We start from the raw sequence: 23,171 nt of genomic DNA, 5'->3' as shown, positions 1-23,171 counted from the left end.
GTTGTCAAAAAGTTCGGTTTTAAAAAATTCGCTGGTGGTTTAATAATAAAATTACTTGCTAAAAAAATTATTTAATAAAAAAATTTCCATCCTCTCTGGCTCTCATTTTTTTCGTCAACCTACCCATTCAATCCGACATGACATGACCCGTACTCATCCTTATTATACTACAAGGGAAAAAAAGAAGTGGCAAAACCAGAAATGAGATCCTTCGTACTGCAGACTTGCAGACTGACATGTGAGCCCAACACTCTGTAGAACCCACTTGTCACTTTGAGCAGTACTGTAGGGACGGTACCACAGAAGATATATGCATCCGGCAAAACCGCCCAGGAGTATGATAAATTGGATAGGAGGCTAGCAACCATGAAGCTCTTCTATTGAATGGATTCAAGGAGCGAAAAGCATCGTCATCTAGCATATGATATCCTAGGACTGCATATTTACACCAATATTGAATCAACAAACTAACAATATGGCTATATAACTACTAACGAAATTTCCTGTCTCGAATAATAAACCGGCCGTTTAGCTTCCATCCTAGCGCTCCTCTGAAGTGAATTTGTTCCAGGCATCCTGCAAAGGTAGTGGAGCCAGTAAGCAAAAGTTGCTTGAATTACAGAGGCTAAAACTATCATATAAAATGCATGGTGCAGAACGAGGGGCAACTGTACATCAGAGTTCCAATCACATTTATGAATTTGAGTTGATTTGGTTGCCTTTGCATTGGAAGTACAGTGCTATAGCATCGTTTTACTTCTACAAGTTTGTTTGCCACAATGCAAAGAGAAAACAGAACACAGTTTCTTCCAAGACAGCAAAGGTGAAAGAATCAAGCCATAGTTCATCCTAGAATTCGGGTTGATTTACAGTTTTGTCTTTGATAATTGCACAGGCATGCTTGCTTGCTAAACTATTTCCATGCCCCAAAGTCAGTTAGCTTTTGCGAAGGGTTATAATATTATATGTTCCTAAAACATCTTATTAATAGTGTAAATAGGAAGTAAAAGTTCCCAGGGAATTGATAAACCAGAACGATCCTAGAGCAACACAGTTGTTGAAAAAAATGCTTGCACACAAGCAATCAGAAATGGAAAAGCAAAGACATGAGCCAAAGTGGATTCCAATAATCACAACAAATTGCGTGGACAGAGCACAAACCTTAAGAAGATCAAAAACCTTCTCACATATGTATTTCTGCCTAATTGTAGCACCCCTTTGCTGTAATTTATCTGGATGGACACAAAGGGTTGCCTTCCTGTATGCTTTCTTCACAGCAGCAGCTGTAATTAGTTCTGTAAGTGGTACTGGCTGCCAACCACTGTCAGCACCAAGAATCTGCCAGGGGAAAACGGGAGAAAATTTCAAAAATGATTATATGTCTGTTCGTCGTTTCACCTCTCAGAAAGGTTTTACAGCTGTGCAAGATTTAAGATACTTATACTTACATATTGCAATGTGGATAACAAGGCTCGCAGATTTCCTTCCTTTCCATTTGACCATCTCTTGATCTCAGGGTCTAGGAACTCAGACATTCTCTGAAACGTGAAAAATAAACACCAGATAGTATGAGGAAATTGTAGGCAAGCGCAAGAGAGCCAAGATTTTGTCTGTGCTCAAACATCTTACATGTTTCTCTGCTTGCTCTCTTTGGGCCAGCAGATCCCGCATGTTCTTCTCAGCAAGTGCTTTTGTCTGAGAACAGGTAATATTTACATTATGAGTACTGCTATGAAACAGACAACTAAACAGGGTAAAACAAAAGGGGTGAAACTCAGGCTTACCACACGCTCAGCTGTGCGTTGATGCCTCTCTAATCTTGCCTTATGCCTTAAAGCTGATTCAACCTCGAGGCCTGTTAATACCAAAGAGCAAAAAATTCTATTACTCACCAATTCACATGATATATTTTATCTTCAGAGAGAAAAATATGACACTAAGATTACAATTACAAAGTAGTTATGGAAAGAATAAGTACCTTTGCTATATGAATCTTGGTTTCTCATTAAGTTACTAGAAGTAGCTCTCTGAAACTGTGTGTCCTGTCGAGTATCCTGCATCCAGAACCAAGATTTTATTAAAGGAAACATTAGAAATTACTATGTGAAATCCTTAAACAGAATCCTTAATGTGTCATTCAAATAAACATCACCTACCAGAGTGGTTGACTTATTGAAAGAGGATCTGTACCGCTCTCTCCGTTCTCTTGCCTCTGCAGCAGCCTTTTCAGCCTTAGCCTTTTCAATTGCCCTCTCCCGAGCTTCTGCGGTTGCACGCTCAACTGCTGCACGTTCTGCTTTTATCCTAGCAGCCCTTTCAGTGGCTGCTTCAGCACTTGCTCTCTCTTCTTTTTCTCGGGCCTCAGCAGAAGCTCGTTGCCTTGCTGCAGTCACCCTTTCCAATGCTATTTTTTCTGCCCTTTCGCGAGCCTCAGCAAACGCCCTTTCATGTGCTTCCCTTGTAGCTCTTTCGACAGCAAGTCTATCCTTTTCCCGTTCCCTCTCCCTTTCCTGTTCTTCTAATTTTTTCCTTTCCCTCTCTTCAGCAATTTCCCTTTCTTTCTCAAATTTCTTTTCCCTTTCTTTTGTTTCTTCCAGTCTCCGAGAAGCCTCTTTGTCCTTCTCTCTTTCCCTTTCTGTTCTTAGACTCCCCCTTTCTTTGGGTCTTTGAATCCCAGGTGCCTCTTTTCTTGATATATCAGCAGAAGATGGGATATTACCTTCTGCAGATTTAGGTAAACTGCTAGTCTTCTCCAAATGAGATTGTTGCTGCTTCAACTCAGCGTTTGATATCCCTTTAGAGAATTTTCCTTCCACTTTGTTTGTCCTAGCTTTCTCTTCTTCAAATGCTGAAGACTTATCTCTTGGTAATTCTCTCCCTGCTTCTTTGCAAACTTTTTCAGTCTTTTCAAGACAAGGAAAACTTCCATTACATGCCTGAGAAATAGCAGGTTCAGCATCTTGAGGCATGTGATGTCCGCCGGTTCGCATTTCTGAAGATGAAGATGCTTGGTCTTTTGAATTTGAGGTCACAGCAGTGGTAACATCTTCATCTTCATAACAGGTTACGCCGTCTAACTCAACAACAGTTATATTACCTTGTGCATTTACATTACTTTGTCCTTTCGTCTTCTCCATTTCAGGCACCTTCTGGTCCTGCTGGTTACCGCGACTCAAGACTTCTTCAATACCTGTCTTGTCTCTAGTTTCTGAATGGTTTTCTTTTGCATCAGGCTCTCCTTTTCCAGTTTCTTGCTTTTCTTGATCAGGTTGTAATGTATCTTGCTTTTCTTGATCTAGGTCTCTTTTAATCAATTTGCTGGCCACCTCAAATACATTCAGCATGGATGATTCTTCATAGTCTGGCAGATTATTGTTTTGTGAAGTAATATCACTTTCCTCTTTAGGACACTCAGCATCTCTATCCACAATTGACTCTTCAGAATGTGCGCATGAATCAACTCTCTCTTCAGTTTCAACTTTCTCTACTTCAGAGATTGGAGTTTCTAAGGGTGATTCAGTCCTGTTCCCATTTGCATTGTCCATAAATGATTCTTCAATAAAACTGAACTTATCCCTCCCATAAGTTTCAGCTTTCAGCCCAGTGGTACCAAGGCTCCTCCCATAAGTTTCAGCTTCTGACCCAGCAGTACCAAGGTCCCTTGGGAAAGCCTGACTTTCATAAGACCCTTCAAGATCTTCTAGAATCAATGATTTAATTTGTTTTGCCCGTGAGTTATCAATGTTGATGACTTCTGGAGCCTCTTGTAGTTTTTCACTACCCCCTGTAGTGCATTGCATCTCAACATCGCATGCTGCCTCAAGTTCCTCATTAGTGCATTTAGGTTCCTGTGATGTTCCAGCTACTGAACTTTCCTTCGTAATGCTGTTATCAAAATCAGTGGCATGCTTTCCAGATGAAGAAGCCTCTGAGAATGAACTGGGCATGTCCTTCATCAAGTTCAGCCCTGAAATAGAGATCCCACTCTTACAAGGAAGCTCAGCAACCCCATCCTCATCATCAGGGTCTTCTTTAGAATTTCCCACAATTGCAGGTCCCTCGGAAGAGTTACAATTCTTGTCATAGCCTACATTTTCTGTAGAAGCTTCAAGAGTTGTAGACACCACATATTGCTCTGTTGGAGATGTATTATCTTCTCTTGGATTTACATGCTTCACTCCTACATCCCTGCCATCATTAACCTCCCACAGTTTTTCATACCTTTCCAAGTCAGAGTCTGTTGTGATAACTTCGTGCTTTTGTTCCTTGCTGAGGTTGGTGACAAAATTTGTTGTCTCACACTTATCTTCCTCCTCTATGGCTGTATCCATTTTCTGTTTCTGATCTTCTCCAGTCAGCTCGTAAAATTCATCACCTGATGTCCAGTTGCCTAACTTCCCTAATTTACTGGAAGTTTGATTGGGCACGGTGTTGCTTTGTGTGAAATTCTGAGGTTTATCCAGCGAAAGCGCCCATTTTCCACTCTCATCACAATGATCTATTATAACTTCACTAGCCTTTTGGTTCTTGTCCACTTTTTGGTTCTTGTCCAACAATGAATCCTCGGAGTTAATTTCCTCTTTTGCTAACTTCTTCACTGCAAGCTTTTCATCGAATATGTCTGACTCTGTAGGAACCTTGATTTCTGTAGATCTTGTGCTTCTATGATGGCTTGGTTTCCTACGAAGTTTAAAACTGTCCCCTTTTCTCTCCAACAGTTCTTTTGCAGCTCTTAACCTAGCTTCTGCATACTCCATTGCCTCCTTCATAGCAGCTGCAGCAGAACTGGGGTTGGCCTCAGTATTGAACGAATCGGTATCATCTCTTCTTTCAGCCTGAGGTGCGCTGGTGCTTGAAGGGGTACGGGCACAAGAGGCTGGAGTGCAGCTCGGATTTTCAAGATAGACATCTCCTTTTGCTGCAATCTCTCTCTTCTTAAGCAATTTAGATTGTTGTTTCAAAGGAGGTGGCGCTTTGACTGTCTGTGTTTGCACATTGGCATCAGATATCCTTAGAAAGGCATAATCAGGAGAAGGTGTTTCATTACTGGGTGTTGAAATACTATTGGAGTTCTGGTGATTCTCATTTACAGAAACATTTTCAGAAATAGGTGGACATGCTGGAATGTGCTGCTTCTGATCAGCTGTGAAATCACTCTCAGAGCTCCTTAGACTTAGACTGACACTTGCAGAACTTGGGGTGGACTTCTTACTTTTTTCTCCGTTAGCTTCTATACCATCATCCATCCTTGAAACATGATCAGTTGCTGGGACTTGAGGCAATTCACCAGAATCAACCACATAATCCAGTGAAGGATCGACCATGCAGGTAGTCATCTCAACTAGATCATCAGATCTCTGGGAAGTCTTGTTATATGACATAACAAACCGCTGATTGTCTGGAGGTAAGGAAATTACAGAAGGCTCAGGCTCCTTGAAATGTTGAGGAAGCGTAAATGACTGCACATCCGGTTGGCTATATTCATTTTTCACCGATGAACTGTTAAACACAAAAGAAGTGATAACTAATTAAGCGACATATATTATGCACTTATCAGCTATAAATGCAAGTTAAAGAGGAAAAGGCATGGACAGGTAAAATACAATCCGTGTTCTTTTAGCCAGATTATTCCTCAGCTTTTGTGCACACGCTTCTTGAACCGCTAAACGGTGTGTTTTTTCGCAAAATGTTTCTATATAGAAGTTTATCATCTCACCTTTCTAAAGTAGATTTTTAACTTTGTAGTATTTAATTTCATCATCTATACCATTAAATAGCTATAAAAATAAGATACCTTTTCATTTTCATCTACCGAAAGATGCCACCACAACAAAAAAGAACTCTAGAATTACGGACAACTGCACCATTGTCAAGGGTCTACAAAGAGTACAAAGAATGCAGAGGGATAAATGATTTTATTTTGTGCCGGCACTATGATTGGCCACACCACTAAAATCTCAGCCAACAGAAATGGGCCACGTAACAAGAAACATTGATCTCAGTAGTAGCAAAGAGAATGTGCAACGTCAATCAAGAAATGCCAATCCTAGTAGATCATTATCATCAGATGAATCACATAAGAATGTGCAACGTCACATATGGATTTATGTGAGTTCCACTTTCCTCATCTGATGATACCTTGCCAATTTGTACCATCTTTGAGTCTACGTGGCTGTGTCTGTCCAAGCTTCAGTGATCTGCTGACACCAAACTGAACCATCCAACTCAGAAAATCTTCCATAACAAAAATGATCCTTGTGTACCCTCCAATTATCTCTATTAGACTGATCTAATAAGCATATTACTCTCCTTAAGTTCAGTTTTCTGATTCACGTATCCAAACTACCTGACAATCTCCACTGGAAGATTATAACTTAACATCAACATGACATCATTGATTTCCAGCTAAGACAGATATATTAGTTCCAAAATGTTTTATGTACATGAAACATTGGAGCTTGTAAACAACAGGTTCTGAACAAAATAGACCTCAAATAGTCTACCCTAGAAACACTAAAAGGGCAAATCTACCGATCCCTGTTGCCACCATTTCACGCTAACCCTGGAAACACGTAAAAAGGCTGTACTTTCTCCTCAAAGGAGCCGCCTTTATGAATTAGGAATACCAAGATAATTCGAGAAATGCTTAATGCTCCCTAAGTAGCTTCTCCAAACGCTAAAGCTAGGATTGGCGAGCAAAGTTAACAGTATATTCTTAAAAAAAAATTAACTACCTTTACGAGCAAAAGGATGTGAGGCAAGAGAAGTTTGCAGATCCTTCACACCATCACACTATCGGACCATTTTACTAACATGCTGCATGGATATTTTCAGAGAGAAACGAAATCGAAAATCTCGCCAATCTTTCAAATCCCATTTCCGAAACGGAAGAAAGCCAGTTCTTACCCGGAGTAAAAACGACATATTTACGCATCACATAACAAAAACACTCCTCCATGGAAACAAAGCGGAGATGGGGAAGCGAGTGTGGGGGAAGAAATGGCACAAACCTGGAGCTCCCGCTCGACGAGGCAATCTCCTCCGCTTCCCTCTCCCCCACCGCCTCCGCCTCGCCGAACAGCTCCTCGTACGGCACCGCGAAGTCCCCGAAGTCGAAGCGGCCGAAGATCTCCCCGTAGTCCCCGGCACCGGCGCGGCCGAAGAAGCCATAGTCGGCGGCCACGGGGGGCAGGTCGAGGAACGGGATGGAGCAGGTGGCGGCCACGCCCCCGAACACCTCGGCGTAGTCCGCCGGCGCGCCCCCGAACGGCGCGGCGAACCGCGGCGGGCCCCCGAACACGTCCCCGTACGCAGCCCTCGCCGCCGCCGCCGCCACCCCATTCCCTCCCACACCCACAGCGGCGGCCGCAGCAGCAACCGGAGCCTGAACAGCCGCCGCCTTCCGGTGGTGGTGGTGGTGCCTCCGCTCCCTCCGCGGCACATCCATATCCACCGCCGCCGCCGCGGGCTAAGGTCTCAGCAGCGGCCAGCCGCCCAGCACGCTAGCTCCTCCCCTCGGCGGCAGAGAGAGGGAGAGGGGTTTGTGGGGGAAGGGAAGAGGAGAGGAGGCGGCGAGGCGGAGGAGGTGGTGGTGGAGAGAGAGAGAGAGTGTGTGTGTGTTTTCCGGTGGTTTTGGGGAATTAAAAATTACAGCTTTGTGGGTCCCGGTGGGGCCGCGGAATGAGTGGGCGGGGCGTGCGGCGGACAGGGAAAAAAAAGAAAAGGGAATGTATCGTCGTCTGTCTCTCGTCTCGTTTCACGTCTTTTTTTTAGTTCCAAAAATTTCTTAAAAATATCGCATCAAATTTTTAAACGTCTAAATAAAGCAATTAACGTATATAAAAAAAAACTAATTACACAGTTATATAAGAACTCGCGAGACGAAATTTTTAAGATTAATTAGTGCATGATTAGTCATAAATGCTATAGTAACCAACACGTGCTAATGACGGATTAATTAGACTCAAAAGATTCGTCTCGCGGTTTCTATGCTAGCCGTGAAATTCGTTTTTTCATTCTTATCAAAAACCTCTTTCAACATCCGATCAAACGTTCGATATGATGTTTTTGCCAAAAAAGAATTTTGACAAGTAAACAACACCTTCTTTCGTTTCATTTCCGAGAGAGAAGATGAGCGGAGGGGAGGGGAGGGGAGGGGAGAGGAAGGAGGAAGCGCGTCGGCGCTTGTCGCATCCTGCCTCCCTCCCGCCATGCCTGCGTGCCTCGCCTCGCCGAGTCGCCGTCCCACTGCCCCTCCCCATCACTGCACGCGATTTCACTCGGAGAGGTTGGTTTCTTTCACACCGCCGGCGTGGTTTGGCACCGGCAGTCGCCGCTTGCTTAACTTTATTGCGACGTGGGAAACGGAAAAACGTGGCACGCCAGGTTAAGGCCCCGTTTAGATTGCAAAAAAAAAATTAAGAAAAGTATCACATCGAATGTTTACCGGATATCGGAAGGGATTTTTCAGATATGAATGAAAAAACGAATTCTAGAAACCGCGAGACGAGTTTTTGAGCCTAATTAATCCGTCATTAGGGCATGTTTAGAGATAGAGCACGTTGTGGGCTCTATCTCAATTCACGTCAGTAACTAGAGTCTATTTTATAGTGATGCATACAAAGTTAGAGTCAGATGTGGTTTCTTCAATAATACAATAAAATATTTTTTATTAATCTAGTTTCCTTTTTATACATTCTCATGCAAGAAAGTTTCCTTTAATAAATGCTAAGAGTCGACTCTAAGCTATTGTCATGCATGACAACAGTTTTTCTCTCTCCTTCTCTCTTTTCTTCACATCACCAATTTGTTTACGTGGCGATTGAGAGAGGCAGCTAATAGTTACTTTTGTACGTGCCCTTAGCACATGTTGGTTACTGTAGCATTTATAGCTATTCATGGACTAATTAGGCTCAAAAGATTTGTCTCAAGATTTATTCCGTGTAATTAATTTTTTATTTCATCTATATTAAATACTTTATTCAGGTGTCCAAAGATTCAGTGTAATGTTTTTGGAAAAACTTCTTGAGAACTAAACAGGATTAATTATTGGCTCTGTTCTAAAATATAACAGATAAGTATTAAGATTTCTATATTATAAAATATATGACCTATAATTTGATAGGTGTATTAAGTAAAATTGACGAGATGCTCATCCGACAAGTCATTGGAACCGTTCCTAAAATGAAGTTACTAAAAAAAATTAAAGGACAACTGATATTATAAATTATATGGAAGATAATTGGTCACGGTGTAATGAATTTTTCCCTAGTGATATTATTTTAGGTATCTTTTTTAAAAATGCATTTTATAGGATGTATATGATTTTTTAATGGAATGTGTTTTGTTCCTTTTGCTTGAAAAGTTATTATTAAACATTGTGAGCTTCAAATAGGGTTGGTCTCAAATAATAATAATAATAACAATAATAATAATAATAATAATAATAATAATAATAATAATAATAATAATAATAATAATAATGTTGTGTATGTGTATGTTAGATGGTATGATCGACGAAGTATTTACCATCATAAATATATGCCAGTGTACACTATAAATACAGATAATTATTGATCAGAACATTGTGAGAGGTGACCCAGTTGTCTGACTATGGTCCTCTTTAGTTCGCAAAAAAATTTCTCACAAATATCGCATCGAATCTTTTGACACTTAAATACAACATTAAATATATGTGAATATTAAAACTAATTACACATTTATGAAAGAAATCGTGAGACGAAATTTTTGAGCCTAATTAATACATGATTAGTCATAAAGTGCTACACTAACCAATATGCGCTAATAATAGATTAATTAGACTCAAAAAATTCGTCTCGCAGTTTCCAGGTAAAATCTTAAATTTATTTTATAATTAGACTATATTTAATATTTCAAATTTATAACCGTACATGTCGATCTAACCTTTCTATAAAAAAAATTTTGGGAAACGAACGGTGCCTATGGAGATGGTCTTGCATAGGATGCTGCCAGGAGGTGGTCAAATACGGTCGTTGTGCTCACGCATAATAATATATATAAAAATCGCGTCGTACGTACGTACATGATACTTCCAAGTTTTCACATAATCACAAATTCACGCAATAGTCTTCCCGTTGCCGAACGTTACGCCTACGATCGCTGGGACCAACCATATGCAAATGCAACCGATCGAGTCATCAAGACCTTCATGCTGATAGCCACGTCGTACTTGCCATGCATTTGCATTGTATCTGCACATATATTTTTCCTCGGCCAAATCGATCCATCCACCAGCCCGGCCGGTCTCCGGCGCCGCCGCTGTCATGATTCCGGCGGGCGGCGGTGAAACCGGTTGGCGCTTGGCCGGGCACCGCCGCCGCGGCGCGCGTGAAATCTGGAGAGAAAACGACGGCTTGTGATCTGGGCAGGAGGGGAGCGGGAGCAAGAGCAAGCAACCGGACGGACATGGCGTGGTGGTACTCCTGTGCTTGGAGGGTTTGGTGGGGTGTACCGGTTATGGCGCTTGAATGCGATAGCAACGGCTCATGAGATATCCAGCGATTCTCCTCTCTTCTCCTGTCCTCTGTGTGTGTGCGCGCCGATCGATCACGTCGAGACCATGGTTCGTTTGGGAATTCAAACGGCTGACGATCGCGCCGATCCGCCTACTGCGCTTCGCGTGCTGAAAATGACCGCCATTGATGCTGTCTCTTGTCTCTTGTCCTTGCATCCATGCACTGTACTGCCCCTTCGTTTTTCCGCCTACGTTTATAAGCTAAAAATTGAATTTTTAATTTTTAATTTATGGTTGATATTGGAGTTTTTACACCGAAATTTATTTTTTAACCTTGTCTTTTAGATCGCTAAAAATACTATATAAAATGTTTATTTATAAATTATTTTTCATTTTTAAATATGTCATTTGATTTTTTTAATGAAATACTCAAACAATCACCCTAAAGCTTATTTATCGGGTTATTGTCGCTCATGGTTTACTCCACGGCTTTCCACCCCACTTTTTTCTTATACTTATACTTATGCTATAAGATAAAATTTGAATTTTTTAACCTCAAATTTGAAGTTCATTTTAGTGGTTTTTTTCACCAAGTTTATTTTTCAGCATTGACTTTTAGATAACTATAAATATATATAAAAATACTTTATTTATAAATTATTCTTTGTTTATAAATACGTCGTTTCGCTTTTTTATATCGGCCCCCTTCGCGTTTCAAATTTAGTACTGTTTGTAAGACTCATAACATATAATATTTAATTGAGTTTTACAGTCAAATAGATATAATTCACCATCTTTCATCTATAATCTAGAAAAACCAGTACTCCCTCCGAATGGAAACATATGTCGTTCCAGACTAACGAAATGACCTATGCATTACCCCATCTTTTAGTTTAGGTTTATGCTTATGAACCAAAATTTAAATTTTGGACATTTAGAGTTAATTTTAATATTTTTTAACTGAAATTTATTTTTCAGCATTAACTTTTAGTTCTCTATAAATACATATATATAAATTTTTATTTATAATTTTTTATTTATAAATATATCGTTTGTTACCGGAAACGACATTAAAACCGGCATGTTGGGGTATAAAGACCAAAACGTACGTGTATTCAGAATCTAGAGTGGGTTGAACGCTAAACCTCTCTAGAGTGGGTGACTGACTGACTGACAGGCAAAAGAGAGAATTTGCACGCGTGTAAGCGTTCTGTACGTACGTACGTATGTATAAATGTATGCGCACGGCAGGCTCTGTGTCGGAGTGTCTGAAGAAAATTAAAGCGTACGGAAGAGACAGTTCAGTCATGGCGGCTCCGGCAAGTCGTCGATGGAAGCAATCGGCATGCACCATGTTGGATCTGGCAGGTGTGTCCATTAATTCAGTTCAGTCACTTGCTACATCCATTTTAACTCCAAACCTGAAATGAATCTGGATCATCCATGGAGATCGATCGATGGAGCTAGCTAGCTGGGACAACAATAATGAACACTTTTTCGCGTGGCAAGGATTACGCCTGACAAGAACACAAAACACGACCAGTGGGCGATCTCATTGGGTGTGCTCCGATCAGCACTCGCCACGAATCATTTCCTCTTTCCATATCCTTCTCTGCTGTGTTTCTGGTGTCCCTTCTCCATCATTCTTGCTCACCCAGGATAACAAAAACTAGCTTAATTAGTATAGTAATAACTAACTATCAAGGCAACAACTAATTAAAAGAGTTATGGCTAGCTACCACCATGCATGTCCATCTATGCGTTAGTTAACAGTTGGTGCCAATCAAATCCTTCCCTTTCTAATGGCCCCAAACAATCACCATCATCATCCAAGCACCAAGGTCATGTGCTCCAGACAGCAATGGCGATGTCCCCATGACGTTTACACCCCATTTGAATCCTAACAATTCTAGCATTCTGCATATTAATGGTTGTCTGTGGTGTGGTTGCCGGTTTGGGGTCATCAAAGATCACAATATATATTAATCTATCTATCAATCTATGCATGATCTCCAAGACTGCCCTAGAATAATGTTGTCATGTAGCAGCATTTGCTGTTGGTTGGTTGGTTGGGTCAGAGTTTTACCAGGTTTTTTTTGGCTTGATCACCAGTTTTGGGGGTTGGTTGGCACCTAATTGTTTTGGGTTCTTCTGTTGGCTTATTAGTTTGGACGACGTGCCTACGTGGGGGCAGCAGTCTAATAATTTGCATGATAGATCCATTGGACCAACCATGCAGTGATGCAGCCATATATGTATCTTCTAGATCTCCAGGTAATATAGCTGGGATCTTCCTGGTTCTTGGCATGTCTGTCTCTGTGTGGGGTTGCAAACTTGCAAGGCTAATTTGTCTCTTATCATGTTTGTGATCAGCATCACTGTATGATGAAGATCTGGCCGTCAATTTTGTCTGAACATGTGAATGAAGTTATGCATATCTGTGTTCTACCATGCTATTTTTAGTTAACCAATCATTCAGATCAATTCAAGTGACAAGTTTTGTCATTACAAGAAAACACAGGTAAATGACAAAATTAAGTAATAACATATATTGTCAGATACTATATCTCACTGTTTTAATTTGCTCCCTGTTATAAACAGAGTTTTACATGTTCTGCAAACAAGAATGTAATGCTAACTTATTAGACTTGGATATGCACTTTGCACCATTTTCTTTCCTTTTACGGCTGAAGCTGATAAAGCAGTATATATACAGAAGACAGCACATGAGAACTTCAGGTCCAGGTTGTCATGAAAAAAATGCAGTTGCTGAATATAAAGTTACAGATTAAAAATGATCAAGCGTGTCCTACCTACACTGATTTGACCAAAAGCTTGGGATTCCTGACGCGCATTAAGCACTTGATAGTAAATCTCGTTGCTTTAAAGGAATCTATCTATGCCTTAGATACAAAGAATGTGGAAAAGAGATCACAGATAGGAGATAAAGCAAGTTTAATCTGATCACGAATCTGTATTGAAACATACATGCCGGCTAGCTCCTTTGCTCTTTACAATGCACCCTGCTTTGCTGCGATTCTCAAGTTTAAAATGCCATACTGTTTCAGACTTTTAGTCGCTTTTGTTCTACTTTCTTTGCATCTAGTTGTCTAATGTTGTTTATTTGATTCGGGAGAGCTCAATTTGGGGCTTTCACTTTTCATACTACATAAGTTCAGTTTAAACAAGATGGTGAACATATTTATTTTTAGACCAAAGACTGATCATATTGATACAGCTTTATAAGAAAGCCAAATATGATCATCCAGTAAACAAAAAACAGTAAAACTAGTGAACATACCAGTACTACAGAATCCTCTTTTTTAAGTAAAGACTACACACTCTAGCTACTAACCCTAAATTCTTGGCATGAAGGATTAGAAAATTAGTTAATTAATAAAGAATAGTACTGCTGCTATCTTGTTGATCTTTGGAGGTCAGTTAATCTGGGTCCCAGTAGAGAAAATTGCATGTTTGTAGGGAGCCAGCCCACCAGCACTTATCATTGGAGGACCTACATGCTTGCAAATATATTACTAGTCCAGTGGTCTCCTGCTGACCTATGCAATTCTACTACCTGGCCCAGACTAGTTTATGACTGCCTAAATATAATATGATGATGTGTAAAGATAGTAAAGACATTCTTAATTATTCTGGGTTGTTTATCTGTGGTAGTACCCCCCATTACACTGAACAATTTCAGTTTACTGATAAGGTCATGGATGGCTCAAAATTCAAATGGCAGCTGTTTGGCTGCACATGGACCAGTGGCCTCTGTGGTTGACAGCCATTGTGTTTTTATCAGGCGCCTCAGTGAGATGGATAGCTTTCTAAATTCCTTTGCCAGTTGATCTGATGGAATTGATATATAGCAACTAGTATTATCAGGATACTACCGGCCCTTTTTTCATGGCTGCATATTATTGGAATCGGTAACCACATTTCTTTTATTCCACTTTGAAAGACGCAGTTTCTATAGAAATTTCTGTTCAATGTTTCAGCGAGGTACCATCAGGAGGAAGATGAGAACCATTTTCATTATGGAAGAAAAACTGGTTACTGACGGTGGATGCTGTCAGTGAAATCAGTGAAGTTTAGCGAGGAAACAGCACGAGAGGAGGAGCAGGAAGAAGAGACGCAACCGTTGCACATTTATGCAGAGCACAAGGACAGGTTGGTTGGTTTGCAGGAAATGCCGCGACTCCGTCGTGAGGAGGAGGAGGAGGGACCATGATCTCCCCATCAATTTCGCGTGCCACGCTACGCCGCTCCCAGCACCACAGGCGCCATTTTCAGCAACAACCACGCGACGTGATGGCAAATGCGTGCTGCCGTCCGTCCGTCGAGGTTTTCCGGAGAAAACGTGGCCGGTGGCCTTGATTGCGATTTAAATTAGCACATGCCAATCGGAAAAATTTGTTTTATAGCTGCACTTGTTGGTTTTTTAGAGAGAGGGTGGCATATTTGTAAATAAAAATAATTTATAAATAAAACTTTTATATATGGGTTCTTACCGATATAATAAGCAAGGCTAAAAAATAAATTACGATGAAAATAACCTCCAAAATCTACTCCAAATTTGAGTTTAAAATTTTAAATTTTGGTTATAAGCATAAGTAGAATTGAAAAGATAGGCTGAGAGATTTGATTTAGCTCCACCAGTAGGAATGCATGAATCCCATATGAAATGAACTGTTTTGTTGCGAGTTTTTTTTCCAAAGTTTTGTAAAAGTCAGGTGTTTCCAATAAATTAGCGTACTAGTAGTTTTTATTCATGTACAAAGATTACAAAAATTAGAACAAGCGATCTTTTTGTTATCCTTTCAGAATGGCCTTTCTTTCGTCCTTCCCCAAAGTCCGGCCCAGTATCCGTTGGGCTGGGTAAGCAAGAGAAGCCACCCGAAAAGAAAGCAGGCAAAAAAACATACAATCATTACGAGTCCTCAATCTCAAATTCTAAATGAGCATACAAGATAACCATTTCTTGCACACAACAGAAGAATAATGTTACATTCCATGGACGTAAAATGTACTATCTCGTATAGACAAACGAATTCAATATCAATTCTCTACATATTAAAACAACAAATTCTCTTGAAGGTTCATGAGAGACTAGATGCTTAAGCAGCTACTTCCAGAGTTCCACTGTGATTTCTGGGTGCATATCATACGAGACTGAACTCTGAAGCATGCAATCAAGGTTTGCACCTGAAGTCTGTGTCCCCAGCTTTCTACAATCTTCAACAACAGCTCCAATGTGGAGGGTTCCATGGAATTAAATTAGTCAATTGTCACCTAATAGTAGAGTACGTGACGAACTCCCTCGAAGTGAAGTGAAATGGTTGGTGCGGAACATGGTTCCTGACAACAAGAAACAGTATAATGAGAATGAAGATGAAAAAACTTTAGACTGTATGAAGCCACAGCAAAAGATTCAGAGTTAGACGCAATAATTTCAGCGCTTCAATGTCAGCGCTATTCTTTCAGGATCATGCCACTAATGCTAGAATATTCATGTGTATGATACTATGATTTGTTATCTGTTCCCTTTAGTTGGACGAGGCTAAGGGTTTACTCTTTCCGCTAGGAAAATATTACAGGTTATTGAATCATGTGCTACTTAATACAACTACATAGGTGGGTGGTTGATTGCATGATATCCAGCTGATGGTCTATGTACATAAATTCTGATCTGTCAGACATGAAATTAATCGAGATTATCTCATCTTGTACTACATAACAGCTGCGGGTGGTTGCTTGTACAGTACCCAACTAACGGTCTATGCCCATAAATCCTGATCTGATTGATACAAAACAAATTGGGACTATCACATCTTGTACAATTAATACAACTACAAAGGTTTGTGCAATATTCAACTTACGGTCTTGGCCCATATATCTTGATCTGTCGAACATGAGTATCCCTCCCATTCAAGTGATTGGATAACACCGCAACTTGGAGCATAAATGTATGAATGAATGTTTCTCTGCATAGATATGCAAGAAAAGATAATTATACAACTGTCTTCGACGGAGTAGAAAAAATAGGCAGCACCATTTAGAAAGAACCATCCTTGACATAATTTTGACTGTGAGAAATGAAAGAACAAATTTTCAATTTATTTCACTGGATCAGTATTATAACCATTTTCTAGCCTGACCAAATATTGCAACGGACAAGACTGAAATGAGTATCAAAATTCAAAGGAAGTATTCAGAATTTCAGATCAATAAAGACAAAACTATCACCATGTTGATGAACTATGAAATATAAGCATATTCTTGCACAGGCACTATCCTAAGAATATGAGATATCCTACATTTTCTAAATAGCATAAGAATGTGTCATGGTTCATAGCTGCTTCTCACTGCTGATAGATATATTAAGTGATGTTTCACTAGCTTGGCCACATTATAATTGTGTAATCATAATACTTAAGTTTGCTATATACTTTCAAAATCTCAATGCTACAAGAGACCAAAGAATCATCATCCTACATTGAAAAGATACAATTCTGAACAGTAGTTATATTTACGTTAAGAATTCATACCGGGGATCAGCTCCAGATAATGATATATGAACCCAACCAACTGGTTTCGAAAGCTCCACAGTCTTAATTTCCTACAGACATGAGCAAATTACAATACATAATTAGATCTAAAAAATATTGTCCCTAGGTGAATTGAAGGTGTTCAAGTATATTAATTCATCATTTAGTGATAACTAGTGCAGGAGCATAACAGATTAACAGAACAGGTTCAATTTCCCTGAGAGAAAATGCTGCCACAGTTTTCTAGTGAGACCTACCCTAATATCAATATAGTTCAGTACAAGATAAACACCAGGACAAACTGTGCCAAACTGCTCCTAATACAACATCTGATCCCAAAACAACATCCTTTTCAGATGAGGGCACAAATCAAATCTTGATAGAGTTCAAATATTCGTATCCGCGTAAAAGCTAAGATATAGAGCCAAGCAACATTATCACAGCTGTTCCTCTTGGAGGAGATCACCTTAAGATTGTGGAAGCCATCGCCGGCCCGGACAGAGATCTTGCTAGGCGTATAGCTCTCGTCGAGCTTGAAATCCACATACAGCACAACAAGCTGTCACGCAACAGCAAGGGAAAAAATGATTGAGCACGATTCACTCGAATCAGACAAACCGAGGCGAGCAAGAACTCACCTGCAGCTGCACCTTCTTCTGGAACTGAATGTTCACCAAGTGCGGCTGCGCGCCGTCCGACCTAACAAATAGAAAAATTCCAAACCCAAATCAATAACAACTCGGTCTCCTCCCCCCTTTCCTACTCGCTCGAAGAAAAAAATATCGAGATTTCGAGCGGGTGTCACTGACTGCCAGTAGGTGTCGAGGTTGTCGTCGCGGAGGGAGGCGACGCCGTTGCCGGGCTTGCAGGAGCTGACGCTCCAGGCGGCCGTCTTGGCCATCTCCCGCATGTCGTCGTCCACCATGAGCTCCGGACAGCCCTTCAGCCTCCCCGCCGCCGGCGCCCCGGCGGCCCCCGGGGTCGCCGCGGCCTCCTCGTCGCCGTCGGATTCCATCGCCGCCGTGCGGGGTGAAAGGGTGGAGGGGTTGGAACCTTTTTGGAAAGAGGAAGAGGGAGACTGAAAGGACAAGATACACAAAAATAGGCCCGGCCAAAATTATGATAAATAGGCCCGGCCCAAAATACGAATGATGGGCCGGGCCCTTGTTTGTGAAATTTCTGCGAGTTGGGCCTTCTTTGGTTTGGGCAGCTCTGGGCTCGCTTTCTATTTGTTCTTTCTTTTCGTTTGATTAAAAAACAAAATCAAAAGCGAAAAACGGGACTGAAAAGGAGTTTGTGTTAGTTTTGTTTTCTTGTGCTTATTTTCTCTTTCATTGTTTATACATGCAAGGCTAACTTGACATGCAGAAGCAGAAAGGAAGAAGAAACATACGATCACAATTAAGATAAAAATGTTCGATTAGTGACTTGAGTTGACTGCAAGATTTTAGATGCGCTGATAGTATTTGGCCTGTAACTACAGTACTACGTGCTTCAGGAATCATGGCATCTCAGCCTGACCTAAAACTAAAAGGCAGACATAGCATGACCAAACATATAACGTGTGAAGATGCTGTCAGAAATTCAGAATTGTCTCGTTCTCACTACAGTCTACATGGAACTCCACACTGTTCTTGAGCTCTTGCAGCTACGTACGCTCACTGAAAGTTCAAATCATATTGCATACATGTAAAATTTTTGCCTCTTAATTTGTTGCTCATATCAGACCAAGATGCATGGGCATACAACAATTGGGAAATAAAACATAAACAGGCATGCAGCAGACAGAGGACACGGAATAGCTTTCCGAGAGATAATGTGCCCTGATATGGTGATGATACCCGCTGTTGTTTTCATCATCTGGTATCTCCAAAAGCGGCGATATGATCTCTTATCTCCTGCGGCCGCCAATACGAAAAATCACCTGACTCAGCACGGCAGATGCTCGATCCCCTCCTCTCCCCCGACCTCGCAGAGGCAGCAGCAGCAGCCCAGAAAGGCAGCGGCCTGCGTGGCTTGTGGCCAGCAACATCTTCCTTCTGTTCTTCCTCTCAAAGATTCTCTCTTTCTTTGTTTGTTTGTTTCTCTCTCGGTGGAATTCTCTTCTCATCTTCAGAATGAAAAAGAACAGCACCTACGTGTATATACATGGAGCAGATGGCAGAATGGATGCCCCCACTGTGCATATGTAGCTTCTTCGCTTTCGTGGAGGTCGAATTCATCAGCTGCTTGCTTGCTTGCTTTTCATTCCATGGATTCTTCAGAAAATCGACGGATGGTTCTGAATATTGCAAGGGCCAAGGTTAACAGTAGCAGCAAGAAGAATGCAGAATCCCTTGCAATAATTGTGGAGTCTTTTGACCAGCTCTTCTGTTGAAAGTTCCATGCAGCTAGCTAGCTAGATAGATAGCTAGTGGAATGGATTCTTGCAACTTTCTCTTCAGCATAGCTCCTGGCCGACAGGGGATCGAAGAACAAGGCAATATATGTATACGTTGATGGCCGTTTCACCATTGATCCGACCATGTCATGACCTGCAAGACCGGCCGGCCGCGGTCGCTGTTGCCGTTAAAGAAATGATAACGATTCCATTTGCAGATGGATAGCAAGCTTCAGAATCTGTTTAACCGCGGTTAGAATTAGCATATATCTATCTATCTATCTATCTATCAGGTACACTCCAATCCTGTGGGCTTGAATACATGGCATATATTCTTTGACTGTGACTGTCAGAATCTGGCACCCTGGAGAAGCAAGTTGCGTGATAATTTGATTAGAAATGGCAGCATTTTATTCATTTTCCGGTGGATCTTAGACTTCCACAGCCCTAGGGAGCCACTGTAATACTGCTCAAGTGACTTCAGTAGACAGTAGTTCAGTATCTCGCATAACGTTCTCTGCAATATTATTTTCTCTGTTTGAGCTTCAAAGTGCATACATTGATTTTCAGTTAATTAACTTGTAGTGCCATTTGCTTTCCAGAGAACATGAAGCGTGAGAGATTCCAAGATTATCTTTTCGGTCGAATAATGTCGATATATTGCACTGAAGTTAAATGATTAGGCTTTTTTTTTCTCATTATTAAAAAACCCCTCATCTTCAAACGAAAAAAAACACATGGTATATGCGCAAATTTGTGCAATACACACACACACACACACACACGAAAAATTTATGTGCAAATTCGTCTATAAAGTACTTACAGTATTATTAGATATAGTTTAAGCTTTACAGCATGTTTTCATGTTGAGAGCGAATATATTCATGTGACTTGTACTTTTTAGCAGTCCCTACGGTAGCAATTTCTTCATTCAGAAATATAAGACTCTCCATTTTTAAACTTTGACCAACGATTAATCCAATATTATTTAAGCTTTTCCATGAAAACGAAATTATTGGATTCATCTTCGAAGTGTTTTTATGACTATGACTATGAGAGAAGTCAAAATGCGTCCTGTACTTTATACCAGATAGTTAGGGATCGAGTGACAGATTGATGGGTTAACACTTTGATCCAAGCATACACATTAATCACTATAAGTTACATGGCAATGTGCCAAGCAAGCAAGCTAGGTAGCAAATTAAGCATGCAGTCTTGAACTCCGAAAAGTAGCAGATCGATCGATCGATCATGCACGTCGTCATCGATCTAGCTAGCGCTATTGCCAGCATAGTGTATATTACAGTAGCATATCTGTTCAAGCCGCGCTACGTACGTGCAGCGTGTGGTGCATATATGCATGCGCGTGCGTGCGGCGTGCACTATATATACCTCTCCCGTTCCTCTGAATCGTTTCAGAATTAGTTAGTTCGCTGATCTTCCATTGAACAAATTCGAGTGACCAAAAGCTTCTCTTAATTACAGTTCAATTTACAAGCAGCAGCAGAATTAAGCTAGGTAGTAGCAGCACTAGTATGGCGTCGGCGGCGGCCGGGTCGTCGAAGCAGCAGCAGCAGGTGACGACGATGCTGCCGTCGTCTCGCGGCGGCGGGTGGACGCAGCGGCAGAACAAGCAGTTCGAGTGCGCGCTGGCGGTGTACGACAGGGAGACGCCGGACCGGTGGCACAACGTGGCCCGCTACATGGGCGGCGCCAAGTCCGCCGACGAGGTGCGCCGCCACTTCGAGCAGCTCGTCGAGGACGTCGCCCGCATCGAGTCCGGCCGCGTCCCCTTCCCTCGCTACGCCGCCGCCGGCCTCGACGACGGAAGGTAACATCGATCAACGTCGATCTCTACAGCTGTCGTACGTCGCCGCCTCGCCCGCATGCATGTCGGCAATGCGTGCGTGCATGTGGTAGTGTTCGTGCGTGCGTGGCCTGGCCTGGCCGGTGCTGCATGCATGTACTGATGCAGCCAACGCCACATGAGATCTGATCCTGATATGTGTATCGCCATGGATGGCTGGCTGGCTCATGCATGCATGTGCTTAAGAGGGATGGGCACTTGTGATAGTGTGGCAGTGATAAGCTTTATTATTGGTCAGATAGATATATAGATATCCCGTTTGGAACAGTGCACGTACACTGCTTGCCTGCCTCTCAGTCAGGATTAGGTTAAACTAGCTTAATTGACTCATGCCACGCATATATGCATGCATGCGTGATCATACACACCGACTTTATCTGTCAACTTGCTCCCTGTCTACCTAGCTAGCTAGCTAGATAGCTTATTTATACACACTCACGTACAAATACGGACAAGTTGGCTATATATGTATCTATCTAGCTATAGTATTCAATTTATTCAACTTGTATGGCTACACTCCTAGAGATTTATAACATATTCAGTTTTGTATCTAGAGCTTGGTTGCTAGTTGGTAGAATAGTAATAAGTACAATGACTGAAATCTTCAGATTGATCACTTGTACTTGATAGAAACACTAATGAACACAATGTATATGAGCAGCTAAAACTAACAAATGCACACTAACGGGCATGCATCTTACTGGCTGTATCTGTCCCCTGTTGCAGATCTAGGTACCTGAAGTTTCAGTGACGACAATTCTAGAGGATGACAATATATGCACGATCGATCAACCGTGACTCTGAGCCTTAATGATATATGTCTGCATATGCATGCAAGTAAATATGTACAAGATCGATCAGTACGTACATCAGATCAAGTATATTAAGCAAGGAGATAAGTCTGGTCGAGAAAATTAAGAAGGATGTCTAACAAAAATCAGAATTTCATCAGTTATTAGATCAATATACATACATATGGACTTGTCTGCAATGTCGTTATCTAAGCTAGACTTTGTGTTCCCAGTTCCCTTATGATATACATATGTACGTGTATATATCTCGACACATCATCTGTATCCAAGAATCTCCCAAATCTCCAAGTGCATGCAGATCAACACTTAATTTGATCGATCAGTGCTCAAATGCACTAATATATATTCACGTCCATAAGTCCATTTACGTTTACCTTTTCTATAGCTCCTAGCTATGAATTAATGAACAGTGCACACATGCATCAACTTGCGAGAAAAAGAATCTCTTATCAGCGTAGAAAATAGGAGAATCGAATCAGGCCGATCACATCATCGATCACATGGCTCCACCTCCAAGGATCAAGGCTTTCTACAAACAAGTGGGATCCTGTAGCAACAAAAATGCATTACAATACAATATTCAAAGTTGGCCATGCTCTTTCGCCCGGGGCATCTTTCTAAACACATAAATTTCATAGGTTTTTTACAAAAAAACAATTCCTTTTTTTTACTATTTTCCTTTCAAATCCCCCAAACCGAACATGACCTTACATTTGATATAGCAGGATTAAAAGCACTAACTCATGTCCCTTTATTTCATGCTATAGGATATTTTGATTTTTTTAAGCCAAACTTTTTAAAGTTTGATTAAAGTCTTGCTAATATATTTTTCGTGTTGGAAATGCTCCTAAGTTTTTCTATAAACTTAGTCATGCTTGAAGAAAATAACTTATAAAAACTCAAAACCTTACAATAGTAAACGAAGAGTAGTACATACCATTTTATTCCTATTTGAAAGTGCTTTACAAACCAGTGCATTTCCATAAAGTTGTTGCAACAATATACGAAATTAACGGTCAAAGTTTCATTTTTCAGATATCATACCAAGTCAAATCATGCATTAGAG

General features: G+C 41.0%; 3 protein-coding genes across 3 annotated transcripts; 1 reads left to right on the top strand and 2 right to left on the bottom strand.

Moving 5' to 3' along the window:
- Window positions 1-358: 358 nt before the first annotated feature.
- On the bottom strand, window positions 359-7,561 carry LOC102714187 (auxilin-like protein 1). The gene is made up of 8 exons (XM_006654777.3): window positions 7,011-7,561; window positions 2,157-5,499; window positions 1,979-2,054; window positions 1,785-1,855; window positions 1,630-1,695; window positions 1,449-1,538; window positions 1,162-1,338; window positions 359-576 (listed from the first exon to the last, which is right to left on the bottom strand). The coding sequence occupies exons 1-8, from the start codon at window positions 7,445-7,447 to the stop codon at window positions 541-543; spliced, it is 4,296 nt and encodes a 1,431-aa protein (XP_006654840.3). The 5' UTR covers window positions 7,448-7,561; the 3' UTR covers window positions 359-540.
- Window positions 7,562-15,324: 7,763 nt separating this feature from the next.
- LOC102713909 (anaphase-promoting complex subunit 10) lies at window positions 15,325-18,102 on the bottom strand. Its single transcript, XM_006654776.3, has 6 exons — window positions 17,856-18,102; window positions 17,685-17,745; window positions 17,513-17,605; window positions 17,047-17,117; window positions 16,378-16,482; window positions 15,325-15,856 (listed from the first exon to the last, which is right to left on the bottom strand). Exons 1-6 carry the CDS (start codon window positions 18,059-18,061, stop codon window positions 15,787-15,789), a joined length of 606 nt encoding a protein of 201 aa, XP_006654839.2. The 5' UTR covers window positions 18,062-18,102; the 3' UTR covers window positions 15,325-15,786.
- A 2,768-nt stretch (window positions 18,103-20,870) lies between these two features.
- On the top strand, window positions 20,871-22,098 carry LOC121054549 (protein RADIALIS-like 3). Its single transcript, XM_040524588.1, has 2 exons — window positions 20,871-21,257; window positions 22,020-22,098. The coding sequence occupies exons 1-2, from the start codon at window positions 20,962-20,964 to the stop codon at window positions 22,042-22,044; spliced, it is 321 nt and encodes a 106-aa protein (XP_040380522.1). The 5' UTR covers window positions 20,871-20,961; the 3' UTR covers window positions 22,045-22,098.
- The last annotated feature ends 1,073 nt before the right edge of the window (window positions 22,099-23,171 follow it).

Source organism: Oryza brachyantha, chromosome 5 (genome assembly GCF_000231095.2).
Source record: "Oryza brachyantha chromosome 5, ObraRS2, whole genome shotgun sequence".
Classification (NCBI taxonomy): Eukaryota; Viridiplantae; Streptophyta; class Magnoliopsida; order Poales; family Poaceae; genus Oryza; species Oryza brachyantha.
Note: the sequence above shows the minus strand (reverse complement) of the source record. Positions and strands in the feature narration are given on the sequence as shown.